A 24,316-nucleotide genomic window follows, 5' to 3' on the forward strand; every position below is an offset into this window, starting at 1 on the left:
GCCTCTTCGCAATGCACGGCGGGAAACGTAGTTTCCCCCCGCCATCAACTACAGTGCCTCTGAGCGCGAGGGTCTCTGGGACTACGACTCCCGAAACCCTCCGCGCGCTCGTTCGGGTTTCCCTGGCTTGGCCGGCTGCTGGTTTGCAGCGCGGGAGCGGAGGGTTGAGAAGGTTGCACGAAGGAGCCTTGCAAGTGTTATGGGCAGCATCTTGCATCATCATCATCATTATTAATACCCCACGTCCTGTACATTTCTTCTTATTTTTTGGAATACCATTACATTTGGTAACTGTTAACGACTGGACGCGAGGAAGCACGTGGATAAGGATGTCCGAAAAGTGTTTTGGGTTTTTGTTTTGTTTTGGCACTGCATGGCATATAGCGTCCTGAAGGTGAGTTCTATTCTCCTCGTGGGAATCAAGGTTGCATTAGATCTTATCTGTTTGTTTGTTTTTTAAAAAAAACTGCTGACCCGGCAGAGATTTTTTTTTAATCAAAAACATTAAAACCCTAAAATTAAATGCCCGAATGTCTTGTTAGTCGAGCTAAGAGAGCAGCCCTAATGGACGATTGATGGACTGATGGATTATTGTAAAAGATGCGGTAAAGGTAAAGGTAAAGGGACCCCTGACCATTAGGTCCAGTCGTGACCGACTCTGGGGTTGCGCGCTCATCTCGCATTATTGGCCGAGGGAGCCGGCGTATAGCTTCCAGGTCATGTGGCCAGCATGACAAAGCCGCTTCTGGCAAACCAGAGCAGCACATGGAAACGCCGTTTACCTTCCCGCTGTAGCGGTTCCTATTTATCTACTTGCATTTTGACGTGCTTTCGAACTGCTAGGTTGGCAGGAGCTGGGACCAAGCAACGGGAGCTCACCCCGTCACAGGGATTCGAACCGCCGACCTTCTGATCGGCAAGTCCAAGAGGCTCAGTGGTTTAACCACAGCGCCACCTGGGTCCCCAAAAGATGCGGTAGAAAAGGTTTAATATATAGGACCTACGGAGGGGAAGGTGGGAAGTCCAGAGATTCGGAGATACGTTAAATAGAAGCGTCTGGATTTACAGTACTTCCGCAGATCCAAGGAAAGCTGCTTGAGATTGAAAGGCTCCCACGTGTGCTCGCTCCCTTCTGGGCTGCATCTTGAACTTTCTTAACTCGCCAAGAGGGATATGGGAGTCTCTGTGGTTCAGTGGAAACGCTAGTTGAAAAACGGTGGTGGAAGCCTGTGCCTGATGCGAGGAACTTCTGCCAAGTTTGATATGTCTTAGTCAATTGTGGGAACCTTTGTCCCTCCAGATCAGGCACCCCCAAACTTGGCCCTCCAGCTGTTTTGGGACTACAACTCCCATAACCCCTAGCTCAGCGTTTCTCAACCGCTGTTCTGCGGCACACTAGTGTGCCGCGAGACGCTGGCTGGCGTGCCACGACGTGCGGCGACAAGAAGGGCGATTTGCATTGTCACGTGCCTGGCGGCCGCCAATAAACAGCACTGACCCGCCGAAAAAGAAAGCCGGCCGGGTCACGACGCGGGGCGAGCGCAGCTCTCAACAGCCACCACCACGGGAGGGTGGTTTTAGATAAACTTAAAGAAGCTGGCTGGATGAGCTCAACCTGAAACTTGCTGAGCAAAGGATTGTGCTGGCATAGAAATCAGCGGCTTGTGAAGCCTTATTACAGGAGATTGCAACCAACACAGCAATTGGCAAGTGTTTCTTACAGTCATAATTATATAGTCAATATAGGGCGGCACAGAGTTAAATTTTTAAACTTTTTTAATGGTGGTGTGCCTCGTGATTTTTTTCATGGAACAAGTGTGCCTTGGCCCAAAAAAGGTTGAGAAACACTGCCCTAGCTAACAGGAATATTGGTCAAGGATGATGGGAACTGTAGTCCGAATTCATCTGGAGGGCCAAGTTTGGGTATGCCTCCTCCAGATGGTTGCTGAACTATAACTCCCATTCCCCCCCCCAGCGAGTGTAGTAAGTGGCAAGGGATGATGGGAGTTGTAGTTCAGCAAAACAAAAAACTGGAGAGACAGAAGTTACTCTCACATGGTCTAATGAATGAATGCCTTTCGCTGTGGCTAACTTCTTTATTTGTGTGGCGCTGGATCTTGAAAATGTTTAGAAACTTCAGCTGGGTCAGAATGCAACGATTAGGTTTTTAAGCCGGATTTGCATCTCTCTCCGATTCTTCTGAGTCTGTGCTGCATTCTAGTTTGTTTCCTGGTTCAGTACAAGGTTCTGATTACTGTATAAAGTCCTAAACTCTTGGAACCTGGGTATCTGAAAGGCTCTGTTACTATATTCTAGAGCAGGCATAGGCAACCTTGGCTCTGCAGAATGTTTTGGAACTACAACTCCCATGATCCTTACCGGTAGTTAACAGGGCCAGTGGTCAGGGATCATGGGAGTTGTAGTTCCAAAACATCTGGAGAGCCAAGGTTGCCTATGCCTGTTCTAGAGACATCAAGGAAATATGCCTTATTAGCCGGAAAAGCAGGTGCCCTTTAGGGCTGTTTCCCAAAGATGCACAGAGCACATCAGGTAGCAGCACACATGGCTTTTCCCTCAGGAAAGTGTTAGATGAGAGCAGTGGGGCTCTCGACAACACTTTTTGGCTTTGCCAGTAAGGCCACCGAGAAACAGTGATTTCTGGTTAGGTTGCAAACAGCCCTTCCTCCCTGCCTTTGCTTTAAAAATGATGCCGTAATGAAATTTAAAGAAGCAAACTGTCACAGTGGTGGTTTTGGTGCCATGAAATATTTGAGTGCTATTAGCTATATAGGGTTGACATGCTACACCTCTCCCCAGAATAGTGAAGGTTTTGGTCCTTTGAGGAGCAACTGGTGAAGGATGTTTAACTTGGAGAAGAGAAGATGAAGGAGGGGCACGTATTGCATTGCATTCAAATATCTAAACTGCTCTCATGTAAAAGATGGAGAAGACTTGTTCCCTGTCGCTCCAGGGGCCAAGACAACGGCCAATACAGTAGATGGAAATTGAAGGAAAGCGGATCTTGGCTAAGCATTAGGACTGGGGTAGGCAACCTTGGGCCGGATGCGGCCCAATAGCCTTCTCAATCCAGTCCACGGACGTTCCAGGAATCAGCATGTTTTTACATGAGTAGAATGTGTGCTTTTATTTAAAATGCATCTCTGGGTTATTTGTGGGGCCTGCCTGGTGTTTTTACATGAGTAGAATGTGTGCTTTTATATAAATTGCATCTCTGGGTTATTTGTGGGGCATAGGAATTTGTTCAATATTTTTTTTCAAAATATAGTCCGGCCCCCAACAAGGTCTGAGGGACAGTGGATTGGCCCACAGCTGAAAAAGGTTGCTGACCCCTGCATTAGGATAACATTCATTTTGGTAAGAGCAGATGCCCTCAGGAAGTGCTAAACTCTCCATCACTGGAAGCTGCTTGTAATGGCTACTAGTCACAGTGACTGTATTCTACCTCCACTGTCAAAGGCAAAAATGATTCTGAATGCCAGTTTCTGGGGTTCGCTGGTGGGCAGAGTGCTATTAATCAAAATGCAAATCAGGAGGGGGTTAATTATGTATAGGCAGGGTGGGTAGCGAGTCGATATGCATTTTTTTGGATAGTAGGCTGGTAAGTTTGATGTAGATTCTTAATTTTGTTGTTCTGCATGGGACAATGACAATAAAGATTATCGTATCGTATCATATCATATCGTTATCCTCAGGTTCTACTTATGGGTTTCCCACAGGCATCTGGTTCTCCACCTTGAGAATGGGATGGAGTACTAAATGGGCCATTGGCCTGATGGGCCTAAATGGGCCCTTGGCCTGCTTATGTTAAGTATTTCAGCAGAGACCAGGAGGTCATCTGCCAGGGGTGCTGCAGTTGCAGATCTTCCATTGAGCCTCTGAAACACCTTCCAACTTGATGATTCTCAAACCCTGTTCCAACTCGATGAATCTATGAAACACATAAAATAGGTACCTCAATTGTACCTCAATTGCTTGGGGGAAATAAAGGTGTCAAAATGGCATCAAAATGTCAATAAAGTAGGTGTCTGGCAAATCTCTCCTGGGAGTTTCTTCAGCAGTAGATTATTCAGGATGGTGCTGTTGGGCCTACAATTAAAGGGCTCCATGAACATGTTTGCAGCATGTTGTTGGAAGTCAAGTGATCTGTCATTTCTTTAGCAATCAAGCTGTACCCCAGTGGGCTGGGCTGACACACTAAAAATATTGTATGAGAGGCAGGTCGCAACAAACATTCTGTTCCAATGAGTCTGGCTTGAGTCAACAACAGGGTGGAATTGATTTAAATCAAACTGATTTAAATCACGATTTAAATCACTAGTCAGTAAGGCTTGATTTAAATCATAGTTTTCTACATAAAGACTAATTCTTGCTGGTATAACTTTAATAGGCGAGTAGATGAAGATTTTTAGAATAACAACTTTTCATATTAGTTTTTTATCCCCAGTTTAATAGGTTAATCATTCATATTTGGACAACTTTACTGTTGTACTTAGGAAGGAGAAAAATAATCATTACCTTAATAATAACAATTTAAATAGATTTATTCAACTGAAACAATAACATTACAGCATATGTTATTTGCTTAAACAAACATCCATGTTTGTTAACTAATTTGGCTAAACAAAAACAATATATATATATTTTAAGAAACTTAGACTGTCAGCCCAGCCTACACATGAAAAACTTAAATACTGTCTACTCCAAACAATCAGAAAAATATTGTTTCTATTCTGTTCAGTGAACTTATTGAAACTTAGCACTGAAGGGGTTGTTTCTGTATTCATAGGTTTGTAGAACAATAGGATTAAGGTCTTTTTCTCAACTCTGTTCATGTTATAACATTTTTGCTGTGAAGAAGAGGCATGTGATCTCTGTTGAGTCAAATTCAGTTTTGAGAACTGCAAAAGTAAACCAAGCATCTGTGATAATATCTTGTAGGCAGAGAAACTGCCCAATAATCTTACAAAAACCTCTGGAAGAGCATGAAATTGTGACTGGATTAATGGAATTTATTTACCCAAAAACATATACAACCTTAAAAAACTAATCTTTATTTCATGATGGAACATCCTTTGGATGGTAATATATTTTCCTCAAAAAGCATTTTATTTTTAAAAAATCGATTTAAATCCGATTTTTTTATTTTTTTAAAAAATCATAAATTTTTATCCACCCTGGTCAACAAAGTTCAAAGCGGTACAAATAATCTTGATTGCATTATTTGTACAACTTTGGCATAATTCGACTTTCCATTGATGTGTAATATCAGGTTGTTTTGTTTTTTTAAAAAAAAACAACCAGTCCACTGCCTTCCTTCAAATGTCAGTGAGACCGGTTGCTCCTCCGTCTTTTGAAGCCTTCCAAAATGGCCATGCTTTAACAATTATTAGATAAGCATGTCTCACGTGAAGCTACAAGCCAGCAGAAAAATCTCTATTTTCCTCCTCTTATGTCTGCCAGATATTTTTGACCATCTGTCTAATTATCTCCACTGGGCTTGTTTCCATGTTAATACAGTGGTACCTCTGGTTAAGAACTTAATTCGTTCTGGAGGTCCATTCCTAACCTGAAACTGTTCTTAACCTGAGGTACCACTTTAGCTAATGGGGCCTCCAGCCGCCGCCGCCCGATTTCTGTTCTCATCCGGAAGCAAAGTTCTTAACCCAAGGTACTACTTCTGGGTTAGTGGAGTCTGTAACCTGAAGCATCTGTATCCTGAAGCGTCTGTAACCCGAGGTACCACTGTATATATCCGGGCTATTCCAAGTATTGCTCTTGGCAGGAATGCAACTTTTGTTGGACTTGAGTCTCCACGTATTTGAAGGCTCCACATACACGTCAGGCGGCTTTGCTGCTAATTCCCCCACTGTCAGAGTTGCCACCTAACATGGAGGCACTGCCTTATTCTGGAATGTGGGGGGGGGGAGTGGGTTGCTCAGCGCATCAGGGGTGTGGTCTACTATACTGTTGAGTGCTAGTGGCTCCCCAAGGTCTAGGCTTGAAGTCTTCCCCATCAGCTGAGATGCCAGAGATAGTACTTGAGATCTTCTGCATACAAAAATGGTACTTATTCATTGAGTTCTGGCCCTTTTGCTTGGTTGCTGATAGGCCGCATGAAGAATTGGCATACTTGTAGACCAATCAAGTATTTCTAAACAGGCCATGATTATGATGCACTGACCCTTCCCTGAAAAAATGCAGTGTTAGAAATTCAGATATGTATATAATCTAATCACCTAATGGCACCTTAAACCTGGGCTGCGGTCGCCAGAATTTGAATGTCTAGGCTCCACCACCACCACCCCGCGCGTCCGGTGGGATTTATTATTATCATCATCACTATTATGATTAATTCCATTTCTATGCCGCTTTATATTTTGAAGAACAAATCTCATAGCAGTTTACAACACATTAAAACAGCAAATAATGCATAATAAAACTAATTCAAGTTGTAAGGAAAATATTTCAGATCCTTCTCTTAAGTGAGATTTTGCTTTCCCCAGTTGCCAACCTAGCATCCAGAGATCTCCGTGTGGTCGCAATTGGACCTGCAGTAGTCGCAAAATGCGCCTGGCGCCTGCCTAATTTCGAACGCCGTGACTGTAGGTAGTTGTTAGAAATGAAACGTGTTCATCAGGTCCTGAGAGGGGAGGGAATTGTCATGGTCACAGCACAGGGATTTTTGGTGGGAAGAGAGTCTCTAGATTCCCAGTTTCATGACATGCAAAACCTCTGCTGACTTCATAAGAGGCAAGTTTGGTCGGATAGCATTAAGGAATGTAAATGGTGGAAGTTTTATGGTAATGCTGTACATTATTTCAGGCACGTGCTTTCCAAGCACTGAGCCTTCTTTTGTTTCGTTTTTACAAATCCACGCTATAATTTTGCAGGCTCTGGGTGTGCGCGAACGCCATTTCCGCTGTGCCCACTTTGCTCGAGTGTTTGGAACCAGAAAAAGAGCAGTGAAAGGACGGCTTTGGAGAAACGTAACCTTTGGAGTGGGAGAAGAAATGTCAAGCAGAGGAACAACGCATTGCCACAGGAACAGAATGTTCCTCCAGCGATGAGTGTTTCGATATATATTTTTTTTAAAAAAAGGTGCAACAATTGAAACATAACCCCCCTCCCACTCCCCCCCACCCCCAGAAACCTTCATATTAAAGTAAACAAGCACAATCATCCGAATGCAAAGTATGTATCACAGTCTCTTTGTCCTCTGGCAAATGCTTAGTAATGTACATTTTGTTTCTTCCCAGGCAAATTTCTCATTAGTCACTATCGTAACTGAGACATTTGTTATAGAAAGGCAATTAATTGCAGAGGCAGGACTGGATATTCGTCAGGTCACTTAACCCTCCTGTGTCGTGCTGGTGGGGTGGAGGGAGATGGGAAGCGGAAATATTTTACCAATCTGAGGGTCACACAGATCTACATCTAGTCAAGTTTTTTTTTAAATAAACATTGAGTTACATTTGGCAAATGGCTTCGGTGTGATGCAGAAATCTGTGCGTATACTCCAGCTTTCTTCCATGGAGCTCAAAGTAGCATACATGCCCCCACCCCACCCCAAAAACACATTATCCTCAGAAGAATCCTGTGGTTAGTTGGTTAGGCTGAGAGAATGTAACTCAGCGCCACTCAATGAGTTTTGTAGTAGGGATGTGTGAACCTGCTCTCCGAAGCACTATTATACATCATTTTATTAAAAATTGTTGATAGGAGTGCAGAGATGGTTATTGGCTACCTAATGCGTTTGTATTTTAAAAACCATTGGGCACCAAAGATAGGACCTATCTCAATCCATAGTCCAGAAACACAGGTATCATATTGAGTAATCATATTATACCAGGCTTCCTCAACCTAGGCCCTCCAGATGTTTTGAGACTACAATTCCCATCATCCCTGACCACTGGTCCTGCTAGCTAGGGATCATGGGAGTTGTAGGCCAAAAAAACATCTGGAGGCCGAGGTTGATTGAGGAAGCCTGTATTATACAATAAAGCAGTAGGTAAATTGTGCCAGAAACAGGGGCAAATGTACGGTGGAACTAATGAAGCTTAAGATTCAGGGTTTCTAATCCTGGAGGGCCCCTTTGCTTAATTTTTTTTTTTTTGGGGGGGGGGGGTCTAGTAGAACCAATATGAGTTGCATGGCTCAAATCATTCTCTGATGCATGGATGTAACATTGGGCAGACCAGATCTCCATACACACTGCCCAGGCTTGCACCCTGGGGAGGTCACTTCAGTGCTGCTAACGCAGGGGTTTGCTTCCCCCCTACCCTGGAGGCGCACTCCATTGTCTCTTTAGACCAGACGGACACCAACCAACCAATGGTTAGGGGAGGTTTGTTGAAATGTCACAGAACAATTGACCACAGCCCTAGGAAAGCACACAGGCTGAAGAAGTCCAATGCCACTGGCACACTTGCAGAACAGCTTGTGAGCCAACCTCTACTGACATAAAGGGAGGCTATTTTTCTGCAATTCCCCTTTCCTCTTGCAGTGCCTCCTCCCCCCCTCCCAATCTGTTCCATGGGATTCGAGAGCCCTCCAAAACAGCCTGGAGGAATGCCTTATGAGGAATGACTTAGGGAGTTGGGTATGTTTAGCTTGGAGAAGAAAAGGTTAAGGGGTGATATGATAGCCATGTTCAAATATATAAAAGGATGTCATATAGAGGAGGGAGAAAGGTTGTTTTCTGCTGCTCCAGAGAAGCGGACACGGAGCAATGGATTGAAACTACAAGAAAGGGGATTCCACCTAAACATTAGGAAGAACTTCCTGACAGTAAGAGCTGTTCGGCAGTGGAATTTGCTGCCAAGGAGTGTGGTGAAGTCTCCTCCTTTGGAGGTCTTTAAGCAGAGGCTTGACAGGCATATGTCAAGAATGCTTTGATGGTGTTTCCTGCTTGGCAGGGGGTTGGACTGGATGGCCCTTGTGGTCTCTTCCAACTCGATGATTCTATGATGATGATGATGATGACAACAACAACAAAACAAAGGTAAAAGGAAAGGATAGAGAAAACCAACCTACATTTGTGTTGCCATGGAAGAGACAGGAATTCTTTAGGTTAACTGAAATAATTAAGTTTGCAAGAAATCTATACTCCTGTTTAATTTTGCTTTCAGGGTGTTCTGCTGCTGCTGTGCTGAAATGCTGTTTGTTAAAAGATTCTGTGCTTCACATCTGAAGATCAGCAAGATGCCCCATCGGTTCCAGAGTAACAAACAACCAGTTGCTCCCCTTGGGTCACGGGTTTTGTTGGATCCAGATAAAGTTTTTGATCACAACATGTGGTATGATGAATGCAATTTGCTACTGCGTTATTGGTTTGTCTTTTAAATATAGGTAGGGATGGGGTTGTTGCTTTTTTTTGAGAATCTAAACACAGAAGCTGAATGCTTTCCTGCCATTCAGAGACCAGAATCCATAGCCAGCAGAAGAGAGAAACCTTACATGCAAATGGAAAGTGGTTTAACCACAGCGCCACCTGGGTCCCTCATTTTAAGTTAGAGCTTAATAATTATTTCACTATTAATATACTACTTCTTAATTGTATTTCAGTTCAACAATTACCTTGATACAATACATATTTTGTTATGTGCTAATGGCTTTAGATACCTATTAGGTCCATAAATTACCATAAAGCATATATTCAACACAAAAAAAGCAACAATTTCTTGAATTGAAGAAATTGTATCTTGAAGGTATCCGAAAAGGTATCTGAAGAAGTGTGCATGCACACGAAAGCTCATACCAATGACAAACTTAGTTGGTCTCTAAGGTGCTGCTGGAAGGATTTTTTTTATTTTGTTGGCAAAGGACAGCTGGACATATAAAGGGCCCCATTATCTTCAGTAATTTAGGGCCTCCTCACACCTAAATCCGGCCCTGTGTATAACCCATTGCGGTAATCCAGAGTTTCTCAACTGCTGTTCCGCGGCACACGACGTGCGGCGACGAGAAGGGCGATTTGCATTGTCACATGCCTGGTGGCCGCCAATAAACAACGCTAACCCACCAGAAAGGAAGCCGGCCGGGTCACGACGTGGGGCAAGCGCAGCTCTCAACAGCCACCACCACGGGAGGGTGGTTTTAGACAAACTTAAAGAAGCTGGCTGGATGAGCTCAGCCTGAAACTTGCTGAGCAAAGGATTGTGCTGGCAGAGAAATCAGCGGCTTGTGAAGCCTTATTACAGGAGATTGCAACCAACACAGCAATTGGCAAGTGTTTCTTACAGTCATAATTATATAGTCAATATAGGGCGGCACAGAGTTAATTTTTTAAACTTTTTAAATGGTGGTGTGCCTCGTGATTTTTTTCATGGAACAAGTGTGCCTTGGCCCAAAAAAGGTTGAGAAACACTGCGGTAATCTAACCTTGAGGTTACCAGAGCATAGACAACAGTAGTTAGGCTATCCCTGTCCAGATAGGGGTGTATCCATAGCACAATAGGAGATGAGCCCTCATTTCCTTCATCCTACCTTATGGAAGACTGTGATGCTCTCGTTAGGTTGGGGTGAGTGAAGCAAGCTGCACGGGGGACTCACTTCCCTACTGCCAGGCAAACAGATTGGCTCTGTGCTCCTTCCAAGTCAGGGGTGGGCAGGTTGCAGACCTCCAGATACCCTTGGACTTCAACTCCCATCAGCCCCTGCCAGCGTGGCTACTAGGGCATGATGGGAGTTGGAGTCCAACAACATCTGGAGGACCGCCGGTTGCCTGTTCTTGATGCCGTAAACATTTTTGTCGACGTACATCCCCCAAATATTAGGTTTTATGGAAATGTGCCGCCATAGCAATTGGTTTGCTGTGCCCTAAATGCTTATTTGCTTCTGTGGAATGCCTTTGGACCTAGTCATTAAGTCATTAGCCCCTTTTGAATTTCCGGCACTGAAATTCCTAGGGAATAGTTTGCGTTGCTCAGCGTTTTTCCACTCTTGTTTTGGCGCAATACTGTGGTGTGGCACCAGCTCTAGTAACCTTTTACTGCAGCCTGGCTAACATTAGAACACCATTATTTGACACGGAGAGATTTAAATCTTTATCCCACTCAAATCCATCTGTTGTGCTCTATAATTAAAAGCTCCATGCAGCTCACCTCTAGTTGCTGTTTTAGGTTGTGCTTAGTGGTCTGGCAACACATGGGAGCAATTTCGAGTATTCCTTCAGAAACAAAACCAGCTGTAGCATTCCTCTATCAGATTACCCACACCTTTACTAAGTACATTTCTGTACATATCTGTATGTCATGCTTTGGCTCGCCGGGCGACCACGTTTTGATAACCACAAATCTGTGGCGGAATGGGGGCCGCATAGCGCAGCTGGCACATGACACGCAATGTGTGTCATTTTAGGAGATGAGTCCTTTATTGCACAGGAATCAAACGGCACAGACCCTATCACGAAGGCATGGGCTTGCGTTTTGGAGAGGTGACGTGTTTCCGAAAGGACAGAACCTCCACCGTTGCTTGCTCAAGAACGGGCTGTGGAATGTCCTGCAACGAAAAGGCGACACACACCACAGAGGCATTTGAATGCTGCCGTGGACCGTGAGGAGAGGGCAGTACAAGGAGTTTGTCAGCGCAGAGCCTGCTGGAACTCTCCACAAAGCAAAAGAACGGAGCATAAGAATTGGCAGGAGCTCCAGAGGGCATCAAGGCCTACGTTAAAGACCCGGGAGAGTGAAGGGAGGGGGAGCAGCTAATGGAATTTAGAATATACAAGGCATTTGATTACATGTGGTGCTTAAGGGGAGAAAAGAAAAGAAAAGACTCCAGAAGCTTTTAAAAATAAAAGGCACAATTTCCCCTCCTCCCCTTGCAATTCCCCCCACCCCCTGCAGGGACCACATGCAGTGGTCGCAGGAAGAAGAAGAAAGAGCCAAGGAAAAAGCCACAGAGAATTCAGTCATCAGAGTACAACCAGAGCTGCAAGGTAAAATACCCTAAGAACAATTAAAGCTGCAATACACCCACCCTTTTGTTTATGCGCTAATCCTTAGCATATGCGCTGTACAGTCATAGCTTGGAAGTTGAATGGAATCCGTTCCAGAAGTCCGTTCAGCTTCCAAAACATTTGGAAACCCAAGCGCAGCTTCCGATTGGTTGCAGGAAGCTCCTGCAGCCAATCAGAAGCTACGCCGGATGTTCAGCTTCTGAAATTTGTTTGGAAACTGGAACACTCACTTCCGGGTTTCGATCGTTCGGGAGCCGATTTGTTCAGGAGCCAAGGCATTCGAGATCCAAGGTACAACTGTATTGACCACAACATATATTAGCATTGTTCCCTCCTGACTTACGAAATATTGACATCTAAAACTGCTCTGACCTCCCAGGCACACCTGGCGTTACTCTCCCGCTTTCTACAGCTGGTTGACCTTCAGGGTGATAACAGCATGTACATGGCCGCTACATGAATTTAATGTCAGTGTTTGGTTTTATAAAAAAGATCTGTCGATGTATCTTTTCCCAGAATTAATAAAGCTCAGCTTGATATGGGAATCTGTAGATCTGAAGTGAACCCGTTTAAATATTTTCCCAACAAAAAATATTGATTTTCCCTTCAGGCAATTTTTGCAGGACTGTTCGCCTAGTCATGCTGTTGTTTGGGGGTAACCGCAGTAGTGGAATCTAGGTTAATGGGGAACAGGAAGAAATACCATGTGGTACAGTCCTCTTTGTTGTCTCTCTGCATGTTAGGCAGATGAGTTTTTTAGGAGGACCTCCAGATGTTGACATGCTGGGGAGGAAAAACAAGTGCAAGATATTGAGACTGTGTTTATTTAAAATCCCTGTATATTTTTACCCAGTGTTTCAGGCAAAATGTGATTTGAAGGAGCAGTTAACAACAATTTTAAAAATCATCCCATAAAGTACTGGTTTAAAATGCAAGAGTAGTAGTAGTAGTAGTTATTAAACTTCCTCCCACTGGTTGCGTGTTTGCCCCCTGTGCTGATGTCTTTTCAACACCGGAAGACCTTGCTGCATTTGGCCTTCAAGATACTGTTGAAATGGTTGACCTGTTTGTTGTGAATCATGTACTTTTGGAATTTTGTGGAAGATTTGCTAGTTTTGATAACGTCATGGTTTTTATGGTTTTTGTTTTGTTTTTTAAAAAAACCCTATTTTAATGTAATTCTTGTACTGTATACTACTCTAGAGGCGACAAACTGGTGGTGTGGGGTGTGCATATGCAAATGTGTTTTTCTCGCTTCCCCTGTTCCACGTTGTTCGGGAAGAAAGCACCTCATCATTAGGTCAGGGCCTGGCGAAGCCATGCCGGTAGTTATGAAGGAGGAGGTAGCAGAGGCAATTAAACACGTGGCTGCTGTTTTATGATTATGCCCATAGTTGTAAACACTGAAATGCTCTTGCCCCTGAAATTCAGACCAAGTAGAAGTCTGGCTGATCAAGAATATTTGTTTCAAGTCATTAAAAGTCTGAGGGCTCATGGCAATCTCGGCTCGCTGCATTTGGCCTTCAAGATACTGTTGAGATGGTTGACCTGTTTGTTGTGAATCATGTACTTTTGGAATTTTGTGGACTATGTGGAATATGTGAACTGGGAATACTTGGGGGGAAAAACTCCACATTTTCACTTGGACATATCCAAGTATTTCGTCATTCCGTAAAAGATGGAAAAGTCTGTATGAGTGCAGGAGTGGTTGTAACCAGAGGTATGCGCAAGGTCCATTGAGAAGCTCAAATGTGAGGCTACACACTTGCTGCCCTTTGCAAATGGAGATGGAAATATTAGGCCAGAAATAGATGTCCTGAGTTTGATTAGTCTTGTAGTCATTTCCTCACACAGCCTCTTCAGATGTTACTTGATGCAACGGGCTCAGGAGCAGACAAGAATGCCCACCTGACCTCCAACCAGTCTTGTTGTCCCTGCTTTACGGAAAGTATAAGAGGAAGCGCAAGGCAGTGGCGAGGTTTTGTTGTTTAGTCGTGTCTAACTCTTCGTGACCCCATGGACCAGAGCACGCCAGGCACTCCTGTCTTCCACTGCCTCCCGCAGTTTGGTCAAACTCATGTTGGTAGCTTTGAGAACAGTGTCCTCTCCTTGTGTCCTCAATCTTTCCCAACATCAGGGTCTTTTCCACGGAGTCTTCTCTTCTCATGAGGTGGCCAAAGTATTGGAGCCTCAGCTTCAGGATCGGTCCTTCCAGTGAGCACTCAGAGCTGATTACCTTCAGAATGGATAGGTTTGATCTTCTTGCAGTCCATGGGACTCTCAAGAGTCTCCTCCAGCACCATAATTCAAAAGCCTCAATTCTTCGGCGATCAGCCTTCTTTATGGTCCAGCTCTCACTTCCATACATCACTACTGGGAAAACCATAGGTTTAACTATACGGACCTTTGTCGGCAAGGTGATGTCTCTGCTTTTTAAGGTTTGTCATTGCTTTTCTCCCAAGGAGCAGGCGTCTTTTAATTTCGTGACTGCTGTGATCATGGAACCCAAGAAACTAAAATCTCTCACTGCCTCCGTTTCTCCCCCTTCTATTTGCCAGGAGGTGACGGGACCAGTGGCCATGATCTTGGTTTTCCGTTTTAGTGGCGAGGTTGGTGCAGGGCAAATACAGTGCCAGGATGACCCTGAGTCGCACATTTCAGTGTATTCCCTGACTGCATTGTGTGGTGTACCTGTGCATTTCCCCTCAGGGATCCTTGACACCATCCTGTAGCCGCTCCTTGAGAGCCAACCATTATTGCTTTGGCTGACGTTTGCATTTACCTGGAGACCTGGAACGAAAGGTTCTTACAAGGATGAATAAGGACTGCGATGCGTTGCTCTGCATTGCAAAACTGCCACAGCCGTGGTGAATCTTGCGGCTTGATTGTGGAAAACCCTGTTTTGTGTTTCTGTCTCTCTCTCTCTCTCTCTCTCTCTCTCTCTCTCTCTCTCTGTGTGTGTGTGTGTATATGCGCATCCATCCTTTCTCCCCATTTCCACCTGGCCAATGAAGTGTTCAAAGTTTACTCTTCGTATAATCTTTTCGGCTTCAATTCTGAAATAAGTGCAGACTTGCAAATTTGCCTCGTTTGACATTCTTCCTACTCTTTTAAAGATTAATTGAACCATGGTTAGCATTCGCTGGAAATTAAATAAGTAGGGTGCAGGCAGTAGCTTATGGCTGAGATATATTGGACTCAGGGAGTCATTCTTTCTCTTATGAATGCCTGCATGCTTAAAATGGGAATAGGTGAGCATTGCCAATAATGCTTCCTCTCAAAGCTTCATCTTCTTTCTGCATGTGGCAGCACATTTTGACCTATTTATTGTTAACAATGAGCCGAGCTGAAACTAATGAGTAGGTTATTTTAGGTCATTGGAAATCACTGTAAAAAAGAAGAAGAAGAAGCAATAAATAAAAGGCAGTTTTCCTCCAACATACTGCAGCATTGCCAAAAAGGATTGTTGTGAAGGACCTTGGTACAGAGAAAGGAAGAGCGAGAATGAATGAACTGATAGACTTTCGAGCACTTTCTGTGCTTATTAACATGGTCAGATGCTTTTCAAGCATGCTTATTAGGCAAAGAGGAGGCCATTGCGTTTAAAAGGAAGAAGAAGAATGTAGTGTTTGTTTAGTGACTTTACATGCTGCTCTGTTCTGATTTCCTCTTTTTTGAAGAATGCTGCAAAAAGGCAACAGCCTGAAACAATGCCAAGCAAATAGCAACCGAAAGCCGGCAGCCATGTTTGATCAGCAGTGTTTCCAGATGGGTTTTAATGGTGGGGTTGGTATCCAACTCTGTTTCTACCAGTTTTTCATTTTTCCACTCTTCAGTTCACCACATTTCCATATCAGTTTGCTATTTTTTTTTAAAAAAAAGTTCTCATAAAAAAATTAACAATTGCATTTTTGTGCGAGTTGCTCCCGATACACACATTTTATATGCAATTTTACCTTATCCTTTTTTTAATTTTGCAAAGCAATTTTGCCTAATGTAATGCATTGTTGTATGTTAGTTTCTGCAGTATATGCATTTATATGCACACTTTGCCATAGTCTAGGCATATTTGTACATATTACTTGATTGGAAGGCTGCGTTGCGAAATCCGGAGAAGTGCCAATATTGAAGGGGAACAGTGTTTTTGGCTTGTGTATTGTTCCAGGAAGTTTGATTAGGTATGTTCGCCTTTAAACGTGAACTGCATCGGATTTCTTCCCCATCCCAAAGTCATACATATGATTTTCCTTTTGTTATACAGTATGTTGTCATTGGAAAGGCCAACCCATACAGTGGTACCTCGGTTTTCAAACGTAATCCGTTCCAGAAGACCGTTCGAGTTCTGAAACGTTCAAAAACTGAAAGCTCAATAGCCGACAGCGAGGCCTCAGGATCTTGCACTCCGTGGAAGCCACGTTTCATGTTCGACTTCTGAGGTACGTTTGGAAACCGAAGCATTTACTTCTGGGTTTATGGCGTTCAAAAACCGAAATGTTCGTCAACGGAGGTGTTCGAAAACCAAGGTTCCACGGTACTTCCCCCATTTAGAAGTTTTATTGCAATTGAACAGTGTGTAAATTTTGTTGAATAAACAAACTTGAATCAGCCTATGCTGATTCTTCAAAATCCTATTGATCAGTAAGCTTGATGCAAAACATTTATTGCAGGAAACTCAGATTAGCTGTGGTCCTTATACCTGTGCAGGTCTTAGTAATACAGTGGTACCTTGGTTTTCGAATGGCTTAGTTGTCAAACAAATCAGCTTCCGAATGCCACAAACCCGGGAGTAAGTGTTCCGGTTTGCGAACGTTTTTCGGAAGCCGATCGTCCGACACGGGTTCTGATTGAGTGCAGGAAGTTCCTGCAGCCAATCGGAAGCCGCGTCTTGTTTTTTGAACAGTTTCAGGAGTCTAACGGACTCCCGGAATCGATTAAGTTCAAGAACCAAGGTACCACTGTATTCAGGTTGCCTACCATCATTTGAACTCTCCACCCTTACCTTTCATTGTCACTAATGTTTAGTTTTAATGATCCCCACCACCACCACTCTTTTATGCCAGCGATTCCTTATGCTTATGGTTTCTTGGTTTCTTTTTTTCTTATTTTTTTTAAATCTAGCAAAGTATGAGAGAGAAGCCAGTAGGTATTGGAATGAATTTTACAAGATCCACAAGAACCATTTTTTCAAAGATCGCAAGTGGTTGTTTCTGGAATTTCCAGAAATTCTTCCAGAAGGAAAATCTGACCTTTGTAGAAAAGTGGCTACAGAAAACTTGAGATGTACTGGTTTACTTGAAGACAACCATCTTTGTGAGGATAATTCTGCTGCAAAAGTTTCTTCCGTTTTGAGCGCATGTTATGATAACTCCGCAGCTGATAAGCAAATTGTCAAGAGCACTGGGAAACAATTCCCTGGCGGTGATGCCGCTTACCGAATATTAGAGGTATGGTAGACCTTTCTATTCTGTGTCCAATAACATATTCTCATGGGGTTTTTGATGCTTATGCAGAAGTGCAAAAATTGGATTGATGCTGAGACTTGTACTCTGCCTTGTTTTGGCAATCCTCCTTTCCCCTTCAGCCCAACCCATAGAGCAAGACCTCCTGATCATTGGGAGAGGCTAATTTTGGGGGCGGTGGGAGTCACCTATGCTTTTCTTTCTACCCTCTTCCACGTGTGTTTCTGTGGATCCAACCCATATGCAGCCTTGTGAATAGTTATCTCTTTCTTAACTCACCTGCTGTGAGTTAAGGCAGAGGGCCTTCTCGGTGGTGGCACCCACACTGTGGAATGCCTTCCCACCAGATGTCAAGGAAATAAGCAACTATCTGACTTTTGGAAGACATTTGAAGGCAGCCCTGTTTAGGGAAGTTTTTAATGTTTGATGTTTTATCGTGTTTTTAATCTCCTGTTGGAAGCCACCCAGCGTGGCTGGAGAGGCCTGGCCAGATGGGCAGGATGTAAATAATAAATTATTATTATCATTCTTAAAAATCTCACTGGTTTTTTAAACCTCTTGGTCCTATTTGAAGATTCCCCACACAGTACTGTTCTCAATAAGACTTTGGGATCTGATAGGTAGCACAGTCTTGCTCGTTTATAAAATGTTTAGACGGCTTAAAATAGTAAAAAAATAATAATCACTGGATGGTTTACCATAGGAATGCAGTAACTGCAAAAAGGCAAGCAACATTCAACCAAATTGTGCCTTAAAAACTGAATGAAAACAAGATGGAAACTGCGGGGGGGGGCGGAGTTCAATATTTCGCTAAGACAGTCGTTCTGTCATGGCAAGCAATTGGGCTTGCCAGAAGAATTATCCCCCTTCTCGCCTCCCCGCTTTTCATGCCATCCCTCCAAGCCGATTTTAGGTGGGGGAAGTGATAGGAGAAGCCCTTGTGCAAGGAGGGCTTCCGCTGATAGAGTGCATTAGTTGAAACCCTGCCCACAACCATATACGACAGACAAAACTGAGCAGTCTACAAAACAAAGTCTGGGGAAACTTGGATCAGCTTAAAGTTTTTAAGAAGCGTTTAAAGGCAATTGCTCAGGTTTCTTTAAATATGTCTTCTCTTCTAACTTATTTTGTGAGTCTCTGTTGAGGCTAGGAGCTGGTTACAGCTTTTCTATATCTCTTTGCATGCATAGTCACTCTAATGCATTTTAAGAGAGAGAGAAAATACCAGCTGCATTTTGGAACAAATTGATATTTTGTGTGTGGCTACCATAGTAAAGTAATTTCTTGGTGCATCAAACAAGATGAAGCCCTTCCATGTAAAAAAAAGGGGGACACAGAGAACTATTCCCTGAAGATACGTTAAATTTTAATTCTTAGTCTTTTCTCACCCTGGCCCCCTAAATGTTGGAAATTTTTTTTATATAAATATGATCAGCTTAATATTTGGCTTTTGTCTTTACTATCAGGTTGGCTGTGGTGCTGGTAACAGTTTTTTCCCTATTTTGGAAGTGACTCGGTAAGCTGCCTTGCCCTGGTCCAGATAAAAAGTTCTATGCTACAGTAATGAGGAGGGAACAGCTGCTTTGCCGTAACTCCTACTGTACTAAGAATTTTCACTATTGTTCAAGAATGAGGAAGCTCTGGTCCTCCAGATGTTTTTTGCCCCAGGACATCCTTGACCTTTGGCCGGGTCTGATGGGTGTTGGCCTGGATCACAGGCCAGTTCACAACATAAAACTACAAGATGAGAACACAAAGTACATAATAAGAAACCAAAAAACCCCAATAACCCCCCTCCAAAACACAGACGCATCCTATAAGGCCATATAATATTTAATCATTCCAAGGCCTGGTTATAGAGAAACATTTACACCTGGCTCTTTAAGATATGCAATGAAGGCATCAGGTGAGCCTCCTCGAGGAGAGCATTCCACAAACGGGGAGCCACTGCAGAAAAGGCCCGTCCTCGTGTTGCCACCCTCCGGACCTCTCGTGGCTTCCCACAATATCTGGAGGGTCACAGGTTCCTCGGCCCTGCTGTAGGTGATGATAGCATAAGATGTTCCATCGGGTACGAAGTTTCATTGGCCTTCATAGGTCCATGGCTGTACCATGAATTGGACCCCAAATGAATCAGAAGCCGGCACAGGCAAGAAACGGCCAGTGTAATGTGTTCATAATTTGTAAAATCTGCATGCTCAGAAAAGCTCTTGGTCAGCAGTATTTCCAGCTCTTTGTGGTTGTTCCATAGTAGTCACGCTTCAGAGTAATCAGTGAAAATTAAAAAGTTGTGATTGACATTGATTGACATTAAGAGCAAACCAGATTAACCCCCCCCCTTTTATTTCTGCTCTTCCTCAGGTGAAACAGTTCATTCTAGGCAAAATGTTTCCTTCTCTTTGTGCAACCAGTAGTGGTAGTTACTGGCAAATGTTCTTGGTACAGTCGTACCTCGGAAGTTGAACGGAGTCTGTTTGGCGTCCAAAACGTTCAGAAACCAAAGCGCGGTTTCTGATTGGCTGCAGGAAGCTCCTGCAACCAATCGGAAGCTGTGGAAGCCCCATCAGACGTTCGGCTTCCAAAAGAACATTAGAAACCAGGAACAATCACTTCTGGGTTTCGATTGTTCGGGAGCCAAGGTGTTTGAGATCCAAGGTACGACTGTACTGGGGAATGTTGCTTTGTGTCCTTGGTGTCTGATAATCCTAAGTACACAAGGGAGTTTGGAGCTGGCTCTGTAGCGGATGGAGGTGGGGGAAGAAGCTACCCCTGTATTGGAGCCAGCCTGCGTTTTCCTTTCAGAAATTAAATAGAGACAGTTTGCACTGGGACTGCTGTTGGAGGACCACATTCCCTTGTGATACTAGCAAGTGGAATCGAGAGGTCTCTTCTAGCTACATCCCTTTCCCAGGTTACCTTTTTGCTCAGTTTTATAATATTGCACAATGGCTACCAAGTGCAGCTTCATTGCAGACAAAGCAATGGCCTAGTAGGGAAGGAGCGCTGGAGAAGTAAACATTTCGCTCGTTTCCCAACAAGACGTTTAGCCATCTCCACCCTCGACTTTCCCATTTGCTTCCCTCTGCCTTTGCCCCTCCCACTTCTCCCAGGAACTGGGTTTAGGTGATTTGATTATGCCTGCAGATGGAGCCCCGATGAAAACCGCTTCACAAAAGCAATTCATGGGGCTGATATTTCCCTTGTTTCTTTCTCCAGCCACCATCCTGGAGTCTTTCTGTATTGCTGTGATTTTGCTTCAGAAGCGGTGGATCTCATCAAGGTATTTAAAATGTGGCGATTTGTTTGCAAGAGCATCCTTCAATCCTTGTGTTTGCCAGCTAGTGAAATCGGCATCAGTACAATGCAGTGGTACCTCGGGTTACAGACCTTTCAGGTTACAGATGCTTCAGGTTACAGAAATAGTACCTCAGGTTAAGAACTTTGCTTCCAGATGAGAACAGAAATCGCGCGGCAGCAGCAGGAGGCCCCATTAGCTAACGTGCTACCTCAGGTTAAGAACAGTTTCAGGTTAAGAACGGACCTCCAGAACGAATTAAGTTCTTAACCCGAGGTACCACTGTTCCTGTCAACTGTCTGGGACATCCCATTTTTGTGATGAGTGCTACCTGGAAGATGCACGTCCGGGTTTTGGGCTGGTATCTGTTGGAGCCTATGGCGGCACCATTCACATAACAAAAATTTAAAAAATGGATTTTTCTATTTAGATTGGATTTTTTAAATACAGTGGTGCCTCGCTTAACGAATGCCCTGCTTAACGAAATTTCCACTTAACGAAAGGTTTTTTTCTAGCGGAGGTTGCCTCGCTAGACGAATTCATTTTGTGAAAAATTTGTCTAGCGAATCACGGTTTCCCATAGGAATGCATTGAAATTCAATTAATGCGTTCCTATGGGCAATTTTTTTTAAAAAAAAATTCAATGCATTCTTATGGGATTCGCTAGACGAATTTTCCGTTATAAGAAAAGACCCGTGGAACGAATTAAATTCATCTAGCGAGGCACCACTGTAAACTGCTTTTGGAGGAAAATAAACAGGGGATAAAAGGATAATCGTCTGCTACTTTATGGAAGCAACAAACCCCTCTGCTGAGGAGAAGGTTTCGGTGTGTCACCTGCAGCCTTCAGTGGCATAAATTGGTGAAAGCTTTATATCTGGTTTCTGTATAAACTGGTCCTTAGAAATGTGGTGGGAATTTTTCTTTTCTTTTTCCAAAATCTGAATCGCTGAGGAGGGAGGATTTTGGGGGGAAGCGTTTCTGTGTCACAGGAAACAGATTCTAACTAGTTTGAGAGTCTCTCTGTTTGTTCTTTCGGATTTGTGGATAACAGTCGCATCCACTCATCGATTCCTCCCGGTGTTTTGCCTTTGTTCACGATGTGTGTGATGATGCCTCGCCCTACCCCTTCCCAGATGACAGCCTGGATGTCATTCTCCTCATCTTTGTCCTCTCTTCCGTTCACCCTAACAGGTAAATGAAGGCTGGAAAAGGTGGGGGACAGAGCCAAGCGCACTAAATGTCTCTCTTTATCTGGAGTGGCTCTCAGGTCTATCTTTAGAGAGAGGGTGAATTTATTACTGAAGAGTCCTCCGGTTCACTTGCACGCTGGGCATTTAAAATCCCAATTCTCTCCCGTTCACAGCGAGAGCCGGTCGAAAGAGCGCTTCGCTAACGAGGCTTCTTGTCTCCCTCGGAAGAGGCTTCTTTGGCAAAATGCGTGCCTATTAAAGATGGCGGGTCTTTCCCAAAATATTACAGATGACTTCTTCTTTTCCCCTAAAAAAAAAAATGAAATGAAACCGGCAAAATCCAAATGGCCACCTTCATGCTCCAAAGATATTCCCAGCTTTGTTCTCCAAACAGCTGAGCTTTCTGATTTGCTTTCAGAGAAAATCGCATTTCCCTCATTTCTTCTTGTTTGTTCGGAAGGCGAGCGGGTCATAGGCAAAAGCATACTTTGCCAAGCCCGGGTGGGGAAAGTGAAGAAATATCTCTTCTCTGCACCTTTTGCTAACTCTTAAGCCGTAAACCTTCCAAGTTTTCTGTGCAAATTTTCACCATTAGCCTTTGTGGATCGTCCTGTTTTCTTCCCCCACCGTCAGGTAATCTGACGAAGATTGCTGTGATTAATATTCCTCAATTCTAATACTGCGAAAGGCCGCATTTAAGTGTTTTAAATAAACATGTATGTTCCACTGAAATCAGTGAAGCTGGTTGCCAAATAAGTGCATGGCAAAATTAGGTCTGAGCTGCAGTTGTTTGTATCCTAAAGTCACTGTTGTTGTTTTTCTCGCCACTTACCTTATCATAGTATTATCCTGATTCCAAAGGTTAAAGCACTAAAAGATAGCTGTTTGTTGTAATCTTCCTAAATATTTAAAGAAATTCCCCCGAACAAGCGCCTGTTAATAAAAAAATACTGATCTCGGTTTGGGGTTGGGGTGAGGAAGAGGCGAATATATTTTTTTTAGCGGGCAATGTGCAAAAGGCCACAAGGATTCTTCTCATATAACAACCTTCATTCAGCATTTAAATTATTACCTGATTAGTTTTTAGGGCACTTACAGACTGTCACTGTTTAATGGGTGGGGTTCAGTCACGCCCTGGCAAATTCAGGTTGTGGAATTCTTGAGTTCACTCCAGATTGAACTTTCTGTGATAACGAAAGTGGCAGGAAATTACATTCTGAAGTGTGGGGTGACAATTGCTCGACCTCTAATCTTCCCACAAACTTTGTGCAAACGAATCAAGATGGATGCTTTTTTTAAGGGGTTTATTTAGTTTTCAAAAACAACATCATCAGACCCTCCGAGTGTCCCTATTTTCCAAGGACAGCCCTGGATTTACAGAAGCTGTCCAGGTTTCAGATTTGATCCTGGAATGCCTCACTTTTTCTTAGATTGTCCCTAGGTTTCATCGGAGAAATGTTAAGAGGGTATGGGGTTATGCAACCCCCGAGCCAAGGAGATAAATAACTATACAATCTTTAGATTCTATAGGGAAGTTTTTAAATGTTTAATGTTTTGTTACCTTTTTATATATGTTGGAAGCTGCCCAGAGTGGCTGGGGCAACTCAGTCAGATGGGCGGAGTGTTGTTGTTGTTGTTGTTGTTGTTGTTGTTGTTATTATTATTAGCGGATTGTTGTTACTACTACTACTACTACAGAATAAGATGTCCTTATTTTCATCGAAGAAATGTTGAGGGTATACAACACGCAACAAGACAAACCAAAAAAAGAACAAAAACTTTGTGGGCCGCGTTATTGCAGTTAGAGTAAAATAAGCAGAAGTACGTTATGTAGACATATCAAAATGTAAATGTAAAGGTGTCTTTTGGAAGTAAAAGCTACATGTTAATAAGGCAGCCTTGCCACTTAGAGGTATGTGTTGTCGGGGGCAAGCTAGTGTTTTGTGTTTTTGAATTACAGTGGTACCTCTACTTACAAATTTAATGTGTTCCGAACGCACATTCGTAAGTCAAAAAAAATTGTAAGTCGAATCCCATAGGAATGCATTGGGAGAAAAAAATCGTAAGTCGAAGCAACCCTATCTAAAAATTCGTAAGTAGAAAAAATCCCATCTAAACCGCATCCAAGATGGCGGACGGAGCTCCGTTCGTAAGTATAAACATTCGTAAGTAGAGTTATTCGTAAGCAGAGGTACCACTATACACCCTGATCATGTGTGTGAGTGTGTGGCTATTCTATTTTCACAGGATCCAAGGAGTTGTACACAGGCTTGCCAGATTATTGAAACCTGGAGGAATGATACTCTTTCGAGACTATGGAAGATACGACGCTTCTCAGCTTCGTTTCAAAAAAGGTGCTTCTCAAAGAGACAGTTGCTTTGCCTACTTG

The 24,316-nt window shown here is 43.5% G+C and overlaps 1 protein-coding gene across 3 annotated transcripts in view; it reads left to right on the forward strand.

The window, feature by feature from the left end:
• The first annotated feature begins 112 nt into the window (after positions 1 to 112).
• The window catches only part of METTL8 (methyltransferase 8, tRNA N3-cytidine), a 33,147-nt gene continuing 8,943 nt past the window's right edge, over positions 113 to 24,316 (forward strand). Inside the window, exons 1-9 of one of the 3 annotated variants that reach the window (XM_060281168.1) lie at positions 113 to 394; positions 6,912 to 7,212; positions 9,150 to 9,317; positions 11,868 to 11,959; positions 17,099 to 17,424; positions 18,906 to 18,955; positions 20,656 to 20,719; positions 21,789 to 21,928; positions 24,175 to 24,281. In XM_060281168.1, coding sequence (XP_060137151.1) covers positions 9,175 to 9,317; positions 11,868 to 11,959; positions 17,099 to 17,424; positions 18,906 to 18,955; positions 20,656 to 20,719; positions 21,789 to 21,928; positions 24,175 to 24,281 — 922 coding nt within the window. In that variant the 5' untranslated portion in view covers positions 113 to 394; positions 6,912 to 7,212; positions 9,150 to 9,174. Of the gene's footprint in view, positions 395 to 3,805; positions 3,970 to 6,911; positions 7,213 to 9,149; positions 9,318 to 11,867; positions 11,960 to 17,098; positions 17,425 to 18,905; positions 18,956 to 20,655; positions 20,720 to 21,788; positions 21,929 to 24,174; positions 24,282 to 24,316 lie in introns of those variants that run through there. The other 2 variants (XM_060281172.1, XM_035135490.2) reach the window with 2 other exon arrangements.

Source organism: Zootoca vivipara, chromosome 1 (genome assembly GCF_963506605.1).
Source record: "Zootoca vivipara chromosome 1, rZooViv1.1, whole genome shotgun sequence".
In the NCBI taxonomy this organism is placed as follows: Eukaryota; Metazoa; Chordata; class Lepidosauria; order Squamata; family Lacertidae; genus Zootoca; species Zootoca vivipara.